Below are 14,965 nucleotides of genomic sequence, written 5' to 3' on the forward strand. Positions count from 1 at the left end.
TCCACACCAGGGCAGTGTAAAACAGAATGTCCTCCACACCAGGGCAGTGTTAAACAGAAGGTCCTCCACACCAGGGCAGTGTAAAACAGAAGGTCCTCTATACCAGGGCAGTGTAAAACAGAAGGTCCTCCACACCAGGGCAGTGTAAAACAGAATGTCCTCCACACCAGGGCAGTGTAAAACAGAATGTCCTCCACACCAGGGCAGTGTTAAACATAAGGTCCTCTACACCAGGGCAGTGTTAAACAGAAGGTCCTCCACACCAGGGCAGTGTAAAACAGAAGGTCCTCCACACCAGGGCAGTGTAAAACAGAATGTCCTCCACACCAGGGCAGTGTAAAACAGAAGGTCCTCCACACCAGGGCAGTGTAAAACAGAATGTCCTCCACACCAGGGCAGTGTAAAACAGAATGTCCTCCACACCAGGGCAGTGTAAAACAGAATGTCCTCCACACCAGGGCAGTGTAAAACAGAATGTCCTCCACACCAGGGCAGTGTTAAACAGAAGGTCCTCCACACCAGGGCAGTGTAAAACAGAAGGTCCTCCACACCAGGGCAGTGTAAAACAGAAGGTCATCCACACCAGGGCAGTGTAAAACACAAGGTCCTCCACACCAGGGCAGTGTAAAACAGAAGGTCCTCCACATCAGGGCAGTGTAAAACAGAAGGTCCTCCACACCAGGGCAGTGTAAAACAGAAGGTCCTCCACACCAGGGCAGTGTAAAACAGAAGGTCCTCCACACCAGGGCAGTGTAAAACAGAAGGTCCTCCACACCAGGGCAGTGTAAAACAGAAGGTCCTCCACACCAGGGCAGTGTAAAACAGAATGTCCTCCACACAAGGGCAGTGTAAAACAGAAGGTCCTCCACACCAGGGCAGTGTAAAACAGAAGATCCTCCACACCAGGGCAGTGTAAAACAGAAGGTCCTCTACACCAGGGCAGTGTAAAACAGAAGGTCCTCTATACCAGGGCAGTGTAAAACAGAAGGTCCTCCACACCAGGGCAGTGTAAAACAGAAGGTCCTCCACACCAGGGCAGTGTAAAACAGAATGTCCTCCACACCAGGGCAGTGTAAAACAGAAGGTCCTCTATACCAGGGCAGTGTAAAACAGAAGGTCCTCTATACCAGGGCAGTGTAAAACAGAAGGTCCTCTACACCAGGGCAGTGTAAAACAGAAGGTCCTCCACACCAGGGCAGTGTAAAACCGAAGGTCCTCCACACCAGGACAGTGTAAAACAGAAGGTCCTCTACACCAGGGCAGTGTAAAACAGATGGTCCTCCACACCAGGGCAGTGTAAAACAGAAGGTCCTCTATACCAGGGCAGTGTACAAATGGCAAACTGGCGAAGTAGTGTCAGAGGAGATCTCAGACATTCTGGAAGAGTTTGAGACAGAGCCGAGCAAGATTGTATCTGTGACTGTTGATAATGCTGGCTATATGGATGTTGCCATTAAGAGGTTACACATCCTAAAAATAGGATGCTTTGCAAACACCTTGAATCTGGCAGCACAGAAAATCTACTAATTGACTTCCATTGATAAATGGGCTCCCCGAATCAGAACAGTGGCCGTGTGGTTCAAGAGATCCTCCATGTCCAGCCCCAATCAGAACAGTGGCCGTGTGGTTCAAGAGATCCTCCATGTCCAGCCCCAATCAGAACAGTGGCCGTGTGGTTCAAGAGATCCTCCATGTCCAGCCCCAATCAGAACAGTGGCCGTGTGGTTCAAGAGATCCTCCATGTCCAAAAGCAGCAGCTCCTTGGTAAGAAGCCAGTTCAATTTATTAAAGTATTATTTTGAAATTCCCACATTTAACAATTTAATTCAATATTCAAGTGTGCGGTAATTAAATGTATGTTGTTTTTTGTTGTTTCAGGCCTTCCTCAACACTCACTCATCCTTGATGTGAAGACCAGATGGAACTCTTATCTAATGATAGAGAGATGCATGGTGCAGTATCCAGCCATCCAAGCAGCAGCCTTGGACCCACGACTGTGAAAAGCAATGACCAAGGACAACCTGGACCGTCTGAAGGACGAGGACTTCCATAAGGCTGGAGTTTGTCCAGCTCATGGGAATCTTTTATACATCCACAGTGTGTGTATCATGTGAAAAGAATGCCACCTGTGGACAGATCATATCCATCCTCCACAAACTGGAAGAACACTTCACTGTGAAGCATGAAGATACAACGTTGGTGGCAACCATCAAAGCGAAGGTGTTGGGAGAACCTCCCTGAACGCTATCAGGATGAGGACATTCAAGCCTTCATAATAGCAATGTTTTGAACAAATTACTGATTATTTTGCTGTAAATAATTGTTTATTTTATTTATTTACATTTCAGAAAATAAAGCAGTGTTAATTCTGTTCTTAATTTGTTTCGGGTTGTTTTCGTGTAAAAAAATAACCAATAAGAATACCGTTAAAGTACCGGATGGATAAGCAGTATCGGTAAGAGTAGTAATACCATTAAAATCTTAACGATACCCATCCCTATATCTAAGTTTGGCTTTTTAATGAAACAAAAAATCGACAGTTATTTCTACATGTTAAAGTTAGCCTGCTAACTCATTGATCCTACTTTGTAGCATACCCCTATGATGTGTCAAGACCTCACAAACAGATCTGGGACCAGGCTAGCACTGACTCACAGACAAAACAACAAAACCATCTGCTCTCATTCAGGAAAGCCTTCAAGTGCCGCCTTGTTTCCCCGGCTGACGCCATTGAACACTGTAAGTGCTTGGAAGGTTAAAAGGTGTTTCCATCTATCCAGGACTCACCGGATGGTTGTGCCTCAGTGACTCCCTCTACTCCCTCTACTGGGTCTGACGGAAACCCAGAACAAAGACCTCTCTACTCTCTAACCTCCCCAGTGGGAGGGTTACTATTACGTCTGTCTGACTGACTGGCTGGCTGACTGGCTGGCTGGCTGACTGGCTGACTGGGGAGAGAAACGGTCTGTCTGTCTTACTGACTGGCTGGGGAGAGAAACAGTCTCTGTGGCTGCTGTGTTCATGGGCTCCACACAGAGAAGACGGAACACAGAGAACGAACATTCCAACTCAAAGTTGGGCTTGATACCATCAAGTCCTATAGTATGGCAAACTCTCATAGTATGGCCCAACTTGAATGGGTGTTTTAATGGGCACTATTGATCTTAGCAGTTACCAGACAATCACATTATACACTGAACAAATATATAAATGTAACAAAGATTTTACTGAGTTACAGTTCATATAAGGAAATCAGTCAATTGAAATGAATAAATTAGGCCCTAATCTATGGATTTCACATGACTGGGAATACACATATGCATCTGTTGGTCACAGATACCTTTAAAAAAAGGTAGGGGCGTGGATCAGAAAACCAGTACGTTTCTGGTGTGACCGCCATTTGCCTCGTGCAGCGCGGCACATCTTCTTCGCATAGAGTTGATCAGGCTGTTGATTGTGGCCTGTGGAATGTTGTCCCACTCCTCTTCAATGGCTGTGCAAAGTTGCTGGATATTGGCAGAAACTTGAACACACTGTCGACTGTTGTACAAGTCGATCCAGTGCATCCCAAACATGCTCAATGTGTGACATGTATGAGTATACAGGCCTTGAAAGAACTGATACATTTTCAGCTTCCAGGAATTGTGTACAGATCCTTGTGACATGGGGGTTCATCCATGAAGAGCACACTTCTCCAGTGTGCCAGTGGCCATCAAAGGTGAGCATTTGCCCACTGAAGTCGATTACGACGGAAAAATGCAGTCAGGTCAAGACCCTGGTGAAGATGAGCTCGGAGGGGAGCTTCCCTGAGACGTTTTCTGACAGTTTTTGCAGAAATTCTTTGGTTTGCAAACTCAGTTTCATCAGTCCAGGTGGCTCGACACAGATTTTATTTGATTTAATTTGTTTTATTTAACTAGGCAAGTTCGTTAAAAAACATATATTTATTTACAATGACGGCCTACACCGGCCAAACCTGGACAACTCTGGGCCAATTGTGTGCCACCCTATGGGCCTCCCAATCATGGCCGATTGTGATACAGCCTAGATTCAACCAGGGAATCTGTAGTGATGCCTCAAGCACTGAGATGCAGTGCCTTAGACCACCCTGGGTTGGATGATCCCTCAAGTGAAGGAGCCAGATGTGGAGGTACTTGGTAGGCGTGGTTACACATGGTCTGCGGTTGTGCGGCTGATTGGATGTACTGCCAAATTCTCTAAAACAATGTTGGAAGTGGCTTATGGTAGAGAAATTAACATTACATTATCTTGCAACCGCTCTGATGAACATTCCTGCCGTCAGCATGCCAAATGCACGCTCCCTTAAAACTTGAGACATCTGTGGCATTGTGTTGTGTGACAAAACTGCACATTTTAGATAGGCCTTTTATTGTCCCCAGCACAAGGTGCACCTGTGTAATAATGATCATGCTGTTTAATCAGCTTCTTGATATGCCACACCTGTCAGGTGGATGGATTATTGTGGCAAAGGAGAAATGCTCACTAACAGGGTTTTAAACAAATTTGTGCACAAAATTTAAGAGAGATGCTTTTTGTGCATATAGAAAATGTCTGGGATCTTTTATTTAAGCTCTATAAACATGGGATAAACACTTTACATGTTGCGTTTTATATTTTTTCCCAGTATAGTTTGGAATGCAAATTACAATGTGATTGTCATGAGACATTGCAGTGCCAAAAGGAATCCAAACTCTTTTGTCAAACTTTCTCTGAAGCATACTTTTTTTATAAGAGCCTTTCTTCTCCCTCCCTCACTCATTCCCTCTTCCCTTCATTCTCTCCGTCTGTTTTATTGTTGTGTGGTGGGACAGCTGTTCATAACCATTCATTAGCACTGGATTAGTCTGGACAAATCATGTGAGTGGAGGGAGATGGATGGTTAGCTAAACACTATGGGCTCCGCCTCGCTTCCCTCGCTAGTTTCTCCCTAAACACTGCGGCTTGTTTTTCCACTTCCTCAAAAACACTTGACTGTCTATGCCAAACATAATGTTGGTTTTGGTTAGTGGGGATTTAATTTGGTTGTATTTTCTTCAGAATCTAAGGTTTGTGTTTCCATTCAGTTTTGTGGTCGCTGGTCAGTAAAAGTATTTTATCTGTTGTAACATTTGTCAAGTACATTGTTATTGATTGTGACAGGGATCATTTTCGTTTACGATGTGGAGTGGTTACCGTGGTGACTGTGTAGGATTGTTGACATAGTGGACAAGCCAGCTGAGGAAGATTCTCAGCTCTGGTTCTGCATGCTTAGAGTTACTGGAATCCTATAAGAGACATATTTCAACATGGTGTCATCTGGCAAAGCAAGACACACTGCTTCACTCGTTTGGAAGGCTTGGGTGTTTCCTCAAAACAAGCTGTCTACTCTCTCTCCCTCTCTGAACACTTGCACCCTGTATCTGTTGCCTAGCGCCTGTCTCTTGTTCTGGACAGCTGCACTGGCTATCCCTGAAATCTCCTCTGTGCCACACACACACACACACACACACACACTCTTTCTACTATGTCATCCATGTCATCTGGACCGCTCCTTCGTTCCATCCTTCTCTTCCATTCTCTATGCCTATGATTCCACTTTTCACTTGTCTTCATACCCCTCTTCATTCCCTCCCTCTGTCCATCACACTGTCTCTCCCCTTCCTCTGTGTCCCTACAGCTGTGTGTCAGCTGTCGGTCTGTACCAGTGAAGTCAGAGCTGAAGCCGAAACACAGAAAGCCCACAGGAACCCCAGGCCACCCCTCTACACCCCTTCCCCTACCAGCTGTCTCCCCCTCCCTGCCCCCGTCACCCCCAATCATTAACCATCCACCAGTAAAACTACTGGACAAGCCCTTTTGTGTCTCGTAGATGGGTAACTACAGCACCCTATCCACCCTATCAGGCCCCTGTCTAACTACTACAGCACCCTATCGGGCCCCAGTCTATATACTACAGCACCCTATCGGGCCCCAGTCTATCTACTACAGCACCCGATCAGGCCCCAGTCTAACTACCACAGAACCATATCAGACCCCAGCCTAACTACGACAGCACCCTATCAGGCCCAAGTCTAACTACTACAGCACCCGATCAGGCCCCAGTCTATCTACTATAGCACCCGATCAGGCCCCAGTCTAACTACGACAGCACCCTATCTACCCTATCAGACCCCAGCCTAACTACTACAGCACCCTATCTACCCTATCAGACCCCAGCCTAACTACGACAGCACCCTATCCACCCTATCAGGCCCCAGTCTTACAGCTACAGCACCCAGAGAAACAGTGTTTAGAAGGGAGCTCTGAAATCCACTTTTTCATGCTCGGGCTACTGCCTTCTGTGTCTGATACATGCCTAACTACAACCATAGAAATAGAATGAATTAGAACTTGAATTAAATATATTTCTTTGACTACACCACCCATAGAAATCGTGTTTAGAACGAGGCTCTGAAATCCACTTTTTAATGTTCCACCATTTGTAGGACCAAGGATTGATTGTCTGTCCTGTCCTGTCCCGCTCGTCTCTCTGTCTCTCTGTCTGTGTGTCGCTTAGCCCCTCTACTTGTAGTTTTGATACACAGGCTGGACTGTCAATCATCTCAAATATATCTGTTACCTTCCTCTATTTCTCTCTCTATCTGTCCTTTTCTGGCTATGTGATCTGATGAATGATATACATGTACATTGGTGCAAGAAAGTATTTAGTCAGCCACAAATTGTGCAAGTTCTCCCACTTAAAAAGATGAGGCCTGTAATTTTCATCATAGGTACACTTCAACTATGACAGACAAAATGAGGGGAGAAAATCCAGAAAATCACATTGTGGGATTTTTAATGAATTTATTTGCAAATTATGGTGGAAAATAAGTATTTGGTCAACTACAAACAAGCAAGATTTCTGTCTCTCACAGACCTGTAACTTCTTCTTTAAGAGGCTCCTCTGTCCTCCACTCGTTACCTGTATTAATGGCACCTGTTTGAACTTGTTATCAGTATAAAAGACACCTGTCCACAGCCTCAAACAGTCACACTCCAAACTCCACTATGGCCAAGACCAAAGAGCTGTCAAAGGACACCAGAAACAAAATTGTAGACCTGCACCAGGCTGGGAAGACTGAATCTGCAATAGGTAAGCAGCTTGGTTTGAAGAAATCAACTGTGGGAGCAATTATTAGAAAATGGAAGACATACAAGACCACTGATAATCTCCCTCGATCTGGGGCTCCACGCAAGATCTCACCCCATGGGGTCAAAATGATCACAAGAATGGTGAGCAAAAATCCCAGAACCACACGGGGGAACCTATTGAATGACCTGCAGAGAGCTGGGACCAAAGTAACAAAGCCTACCATCAGTAACACACTACGCCGCCAGGGACTCAAATCCTGCAGTGCCAGACGTGTCCCCCAGCTTAAGCCAGTACATGTCCAGGCCCGTCTGAAGTTTGCTAGATAGCATTTGGATGATCCAGAAGAAGATTGGGAGAATGTCATATGGTCAGATGAAACCAAAATATAACTTTTTGGTAAAACTCAACTCGTCGTGTTTGGAGGACAAAGAATTCTGAGTTGCATCCAAAGAACACCATACCTACTGTGAAGCATGGGGGTGGAAACATCATGCTTTGGGGCTGTTTTTCTGCAAAGGGACCAGGATGACTGATCCGTGTAATGGAAAGAATGAATGGGGCCATATATCGTGAGATTTTGAGTGAAAACCTCCTTCCATCAGCAAGGGCATTGAAGATGAAACGTGAAAATACCATCAACGGTGTGTGAAAACCTTGTGAAGACTTACAGAAAACGTTTGACCTCTGTCATTGCCAACAAAGTGTTACAATCTACTAGGTGTGGTGGGTGGAATCAGGCGCAGAGAGCAGGTTCAGTCGTTTTCCTCAGATTTATTCCCCAGCGCAACAAAAACAGTCACGCCAACACACAGGGCGTAAATACGTTGCTAGTCCAAAACAACTACAGGACTAAACAGTCCGGAGAATAAATACAATAATAAATCACACCAACAAAACACAGAGTAACAAAAACAAGCCCGCACAAATACCCAGCGGGCCTAGTGCCCTTAAATACCCTACAAACAAATCCTAATACAAAACAGGTGTACCCAATAACCCAAAACAAACGGAAAGGGAATCGATGGCAGCTAATAGGCCGGCGACGACGACCGTCGAGCACCGCCCGAACAGGAAGAGGCACCATCCTCGGCGAGGTTCGTGACAGTACCCCCCCCCTGACGCGCGGCTCCCGCAGCGCGCCGACCCCGGCCTCGAGGACGACCCGGAGGACGAGGCGCAGGGCGATCCGGGTGGAGGCGATGGAAATCCCTCAAGAGGGAAGGATCTAAAATGTCCCTCCCCGGTACCCAGCACCTCTCCTCCGGACCGTACCCCTCCCAGTCCACGAGGTACTGCAGGCCCCTCACCCGGCGTCTCGAGTCCAGAATAGCTCGTACTGTGTACGCCGGGGACCCCTCGATGTCCAGAGGGGGTGGAGGGACCTCCGGTACCTCACCGTCTTGTAGGGGACCAGCTACCACCGGCCTGAGGAGAGACACATGAAACGAGGGGTTAATACGATAATAAGAGGGAAGTTGCAATCTATAACACACCTCGTTTATCCTCCTCAGGACTTTAAATGGCCCCACACACTGCGGCCCCAGCTTCCGGCAGGGCAGGCGGAGGGACAGGTTTCGGGTCGAGAGCCAGACCCTGTCCCCTGGTGCGAACACCGGGGCCTCACTGCGGTGGCGGTCAGCGTCTCTCTTCTGCCGTTCACTGGCCTGCCTGAGAGAATCCTGGACTGCCCGCCAGGTCTCTCTAGAGCGCTGTACCCACTCCTCCACCGCAGGAGCCTCGGTCTGACTCTGATGCCACGGAGCCAGGACCGGCTGGTAACCCAGTACACATTCGAATGGCGACATATTCGTGGACGAATGCCGAAGAGAATTCTGGGCTAACTCTGCCCATGGGACGTACCTTGCCCATTCTCCTGGCCGGTCCTGGCAATACGACCTCAGAAACCTGCCCACTTCCTGGTTTACTCTCTCCACCTGCCCATTACTTTCGGGGTGATAACCAGAGGTAAGGCTGACCGAGATCCCCAGACGCTCCATAAACGCCTTCCAAACCCGAGATGTGAACTGGGGACCCCGATCGGAGACGATATCCTCTGGGACCCCATAGTGCCGGAAGACGTGGGTAAAAAGAGCCTCTGCAGTCTGTAGGGCCGTAGGGAGACCAGGCAATGGAAGGAGACGGCAGGACTTAGAGAACCGATCCACAACGACCAGAACGGTAGTGTTCCCCTGAGAAGGGGGAAGATCAGTAAGGAAATCTACCGAGAGATGGGACCATGGCCGTTGTGGAATCGGGAGGGGCTGTAACTTCCCTCTAGGAAGGTGCCTAGGAGCCTTACTCTGGGCGCATACCGAACAGGAAGAGACATAGAGCCTCACATCCCTAGCTAAGGTGGGCCACCAGTATTTCCCTCTAAGACCCCGCACTGTCCTATCGATCCCCGGATGACCCGCAGACGGTAGTGTGTGAGCCCACCGAATCAACTTATCACGAACACCAAGCGGTACGTAACTTCTGCCAGTCGGACACTGTGCAGGCGCAGGTTCAACCCTCAACGCCCGCTCGATGTCCGCGTCCACCTCCCATACCACTGGGGCCACCAGCCGAGAAGCAGGAAGGATGGGAGTGGGTTCGATAGACCGGTCCTCGGTGTCATAGAGACGGGACAGCGCGTCGGCCTTAGTGTTGAGGGAACCTGGTCTGTAAGAGATCGTAAATCTAAAACGTGTAAAGAACATGGCCCACCTAGCCTGGCGCGGATTCAGTCTCCTCGCTGCACGAATATACTCCAGATTACGGTGATCAGTCCAGATGAGAAAAGGGTGTTTAGCCCCCTCTAGCCAGTGTCTCCACACCTTCAGGGCCTTTACCATAGCTAGTAACTCCCGGTCCCCCACATCATAGTTCCGCTCTGCCGGACCCAGCTTCTTAGAAAAGAAAGCGCAGGGACGGAGCTTCGGTGGCGTACCCGAGCGCTGAGACAGCACGGCTCCAACCCCAGCCTCGGACGCATCCACCTCCACTATGAATGCTAACGAAGGGTCCGGATGCGCCAACACGGGAGCCCCAGTGAACAGTGCCTTCAACTGGTTGAAGGCTCCATCAGCCTCTGCTGACCACCGCAAACGCACCGGCCCTCCCTTCAGCAGTGAGGTAATGGGCGCCGCTACTTGGCCAAAACCCCGGATAAACCTCCGGTAGTAATTGGCAAACCCTAAAAACCGCTGCACCTCCTTTACCGTGGTCGGAGTCGGCCAATTACGCACGGCGTTAACGCGGTCACACTCCATCATCATCCCCGAGCTGGAAATGCGATAACCCAAGAAGGAAACGGCTGGTTTGGAAAACACACATTTCTCAGCCTTGACGTATAGGTCATGCTCCAGCAGTCGCCCAAGAACCTTGCGCACCAGGGAAACATGCGCGGCGCGTGTGGCAGAATAAATCAAGATGTCATCAATATAGACTACCACACCCTGCCCGTGCAAGTCCCTGAGAATCTCATCTACAAAGGATTGAAAGACGGCTGGAGCATTTTTCAACCCATACGGCATGACGAGGTACTCATAGTGGCCTGATGTGGTACTAAACGCTGTTTTCCACTCGTCTCCTCCCCGAATACGCACCAGATTATACGCGCTCCTGAGGTCCAGTTTTGTGAAGAAACGCGCTCCGTGGAATGATTCCACCGCCGTAGCGATGAGAGGTAGCGGATAACTAAAACCCACTGTGATCGAATTGAGACCTCGATAATCAATGCACGGACGCAGACCTCCCTCCTTTTTCCTCACAAAAAAGAAACTCGAGGAGACGGGTGACATGGAGGGCCGAATGTACCCCTGTCTCAGAGCTTCCGTGACATATGTTTCCATAGCCAGCGTCTCCTCCTGTGACAGTGGGTACACATGACTCCGGGGAAGTGCAGCGTTCTCCAGGAGGTTTATCACGCAATCCCACCGTCGATGGGGTGGTAATTTGGTCGCTTTCCTCTTACTAAAAGCGATAGCCAAATCGGCATATTCGGGGGGAATGCGCACGGTGGAAACCTGGTCTGGACTCTCCACCGTCGTGGCACCGATGGAAACTCCTAAACACCTCTCTGAACACTCGTCTGACCACCCCTTAAGAGCCCCCTGTTTCCAGGAAATAAGGGGATTGTGAATAGCCAGCCAGGGAACCCCCAACACCACCGGAAACCCAGGTGAATCAATAAGGTAGAAACTGATCCTCTCCCTATGATTCCCCTGCGTTACCATGTCCAGCGGAATCGTGGCCTCCCTGACCAGCCCTGACCCTAGCGGTCGGCTATCTAAGGAGTGCACGGGGACAGGTGGGTCTATCTGCACTAACGGAATACCCAATTTACGGGCGAGTCCACGATCCATAAAACTCACAGCTGCGCCTGAATCGACTAGCGCCTTATGCTGAAGAGAGGGGAAAAATGCAGGGAAAAAAACTAACAAAAACATGTGACCAACAGGGAGCTCTGGGTGAGTTTGGTGCTTACTCACCTGGGGTGGCCGAGGAGCGCTCTGCCGACCATCTCGACTCCCAGAGGGACTCCTCCAACACCGGTCCGAAGTGTGTCCTCTCCGTCCACAATAGGAGCAGGAGGAGCCCCCTCTGATCCCCCTAGATGCAGCTCCTCCCAACTCCATCGGAGTGGGAGTGGGAGAGCTGGACGGTGGAATTAACAGGACCCCTTCTGAACGCCCGCGGGCAGCTAGCAGGTTGTCCAATCGAATAGACATGTCTATTAGTTCATCCAGGGAGAGAGTTGTGTCCCTGCAAGCCAGCTCCCGGCGGACGTCCTCCCGGAGACTACACCGGTAATGGTCCATCAGGGCCCTGTCATTCCACCCAGCACCAGCAGCTAGGGTCCTAAACTCCAACGCGAAGTCCTGCGCGCTCCTCGTCTCCTGTCTGAGGTGGAACAGTCGCTCACCCGCCGCTTTACCCTCTGGTGGATGATCGAACACTGCTCGGAAACGGCGGGTGAACTCCAGGTAGTTGTCCCGAGCTGAGTCTGGACTGTTCCATACTGCGTTAGCCCAGTCCAGGGCCCTGCCCGTTAAACAGGAGACGAGGAGGCTCACACTCTCCTCACCCGAGGGAGCCGGACGCACGGTAGCCAGGTAGAGCTCCAGCTGGAGCAAAAATCCCTGGCACCCAGCAGCCGCTCCATCGTACTCCCTCGGGGGGGAGAGACGTAGTGCGCCGGACCCAGAGGACGATGTAGGTGGAGTAGGTGGTGTCGGGAGTGGGGGAGCTGGGGTAGATGTCGGGAGACCACTCCTCTCCCATCGTTCCATCCTCTCCATCATCTGGTCCATCGCGGTACCAATCCGATGGAGGACAGCTGTATGGTGATGAACGCGCTCCTCCATAGTGGGGAGAGGAGTGGTCGCTGCTCCTGCTGACTCCATTTCAAGGGGTGCGGGCTTCTGTTACAATCTACTAGGTGTGGTGGGTGGAATCAGGCGCAGAGAGCAGGTTCAGTCGTTTTCCTCAGATTTATTCCCCAGCGCAACAAAAACAGTCACGCCAACACACAGGGCGTAAATACGTTGCTAGTCCAAAACAACTACAGGACTAAACAGTCCGGAGAATAAATACAATAATAAATCACACCAACAAAACACAGAGTAACAAAAACAAGCCCGCACAAATACCCAGCGGGCCTAGTGCCCTTAAATACCCTACAAACAAATCCTAATACAAAACAGGTGTACCCAATAACCCAAAACAAACGGAAAGGGAATCGATGGCAGCTAATAGGCCGGCGACGACGACCGTCGAGCACCGCCCGAACAGGAAGAGGCACCATCCTCGGCGAGGTTCGTGACACAAAGGGTATATAACAAAGTATTGAGATAAACTTTTGTTATTGACCAAATACTTATTTCCACCATAATTTGCAAATAAATTCAAAAAAATCCTACAATGTGATTTTCTGGATTTTTTTTCTCATTTTGTCTGTCATAGTTGAAGAGTACCTATGATGAAAATTACAGGCCTCTCATCTTTTTAAGTGGGAGAACTTGTACAATTGGTGGCTGCTGCCTAAATACTTTTTTGCTCCACTGTATTTACTACTGTCTTTCTCTATCTCGAAACATCCCTGTTGTTATGTTTAAGCCAATTAGCGCTTGAGGAGGAGTTAGCAATAAGGGAGTTGGAAATGACATGATTGACATTTCGAACGCTGAAGGACTAAGTAATGTTGGCTAGGCTAATTATACCACCTTTGATTGGTTCATTGTGCAACAACAGATCTAAACCAAGCCAATGGTGTCTGTGTTGTGGTGCCACGAGTCAATCAATCAATCAAATGTATTCATAAAGCCCTTTTTACATCACCCGATGTCACAAAGTGCTATACAGAAACCCAGCCTAAAACCCCAAACTGCAAGCAATGCAGATGTAGAAGCACGGTGGCTAGGAAAAACTCCCTAGAAAGGCAGGAACTTAAGAAGAAACCTAGAAAGGAACCAGGCTCTGAGGGGTGGCCAGTCCTCTTCTGGCTGTGCCAGGTGGAGATAATAACAGTACATGGCCAAGATGTTTAAATGTTCATAGATGACCAGCAGAGTCAGATAATAATAATCACAGTGGTTGTCGAGGGTGCAACAGGACAGCACGTCAGGAGTAAATGTCAGTTGGCTTTTCATAGCCGATCATTCAGAGTTAGACAGCAGGTGCAGTAGAGAGAGAGTCGAAAACAGCAGGTCCGGGACAAGGTAGCACGTCCGGTGAACAGCCGCAAGTAGAACAGTTGAAACTGGAGCAGCAGCAGGGCCAGGTGGACCGGGGACAGCAAGGAGTCATCATGCCAGGTAGTCCTGAGGCATGGTCTTAGGGCTCAGGTCCTCCGAGAGAGAGAGAGAGAGAGAGAGACCGAGACAGAGAGACAATTAGACAGAGCATGCTTACATTCACACAGGACACTGGATAAGACAGGATAAATACTCCAGATATAACAGACTGACCCTAGCACCACGACACAAACTATTGCAGCATAAACACTGGAGGCTGAGACAGGAGGGGTCGGGAGACACTGGCTCCGTCCGACGATAGCCCCGGACAGGGCCAACCAGGCAGGATATAACCCCACCCACTGGTCTGTTTTGTTGTATTTTGTTGTGTTGAATTGAGTTATTTGTATCTACTAGACACACAGTGTGGATGTATAGAGGATCTACTACTGTATCTACTAGAATGGACCTGACATTTAGACAGAAATTATCACCTCTCATTCTTCCTACTCTCTCGTATTCTGTCTTTCATGATACAAAATTAATTATTCATCCATTCTGAAATCTTCTAATCCTTCCTCTCTCTGTCTCTCGCTCTCGCGCTCTCTCTCTCTCTCTCTCTCTCTCTCTCTCTCTCTCTCTCTCTCTCTCTCTCAGGTATGCCTGTGGTTGTCAGCGTGACTCCGGACAGGTAACCGGGTGTGTTGCTGGTGCCATGGCAACCCCAGAGCTGCGTCTGTTGCCTGTCATCGTGGTTACCATCGTCCTGGTGGCGTTGTCGGCTGCGGATGACCACGAGTGGCACTTTAAACCAGGTAAGAGGTCAGATGTTAGACAGGAAGTGGCTGTTTAAGGTCAAATCAGATCCCTAGAATATGATTGGTCGTTATTGTTGAAGAGAATGGGTTCTCAATAACTTACCTAGTTAAAGCCAAGGTAGATAGTAGACGGTCTAGGGATTGATGATCGTTGACCAATCGGCCAGGTTTAATACAATTTGAGTCACAACAGGGGAAAGTACTATAATCAGAACAGATGTGTTTTACCTTCCATTCAAGATCTCACAGGCACCTTCTCAGAAATGTCAGACAATTCCATCTTGGCTTCACCTATTGCC

General features: G+C 48.8%; 1 protein-coding gene across 4 annotated transcripts in view; it reads left to right on the forward strand.

Moving 5' to 3' along the window:
- LOC139424255 (epithelial discoidin domain-containing receptor 1-like) overlaps positions 1-14,965 on the forward strand; it is a 72,165-nt gene that overhangs the window by 18,009 nt on the left and 39,191 nt on the right. For all 4 annotated transcript variants that reach the window (XM_071175956.1, XM_071175944.1, XM_071175962.1 and 1 more), the window contains exon 2: positions 14,506-14,663. In XM_071175956.1, the coding sequence (XP_071032057.1) occupies positions 14,564-14,663 (100 nt within the window). In that variant the 5' untranslated portion in view covers positions 14,506-14,563. The remainder of the gene's footprint in view (positions 1-14,505; positions 14,664-14,965) is intronic.

This window comes from Oncorhynchus clarkii, chromosome 2 (genome assembly GCF_045791955.1).
Source record: "Oncorhynchus clarkii lewisi isolate Uvic-CL-2024 chromosome 2, UVic_Ocla_1.0, whole genome shotgun sequence".
NCBI lineage: Eukaryota > Metazoa > Chordata > Actinopteri > Salmoniformes > Salmonidae > Oncorhynchus > Oncorhynchus clarkii.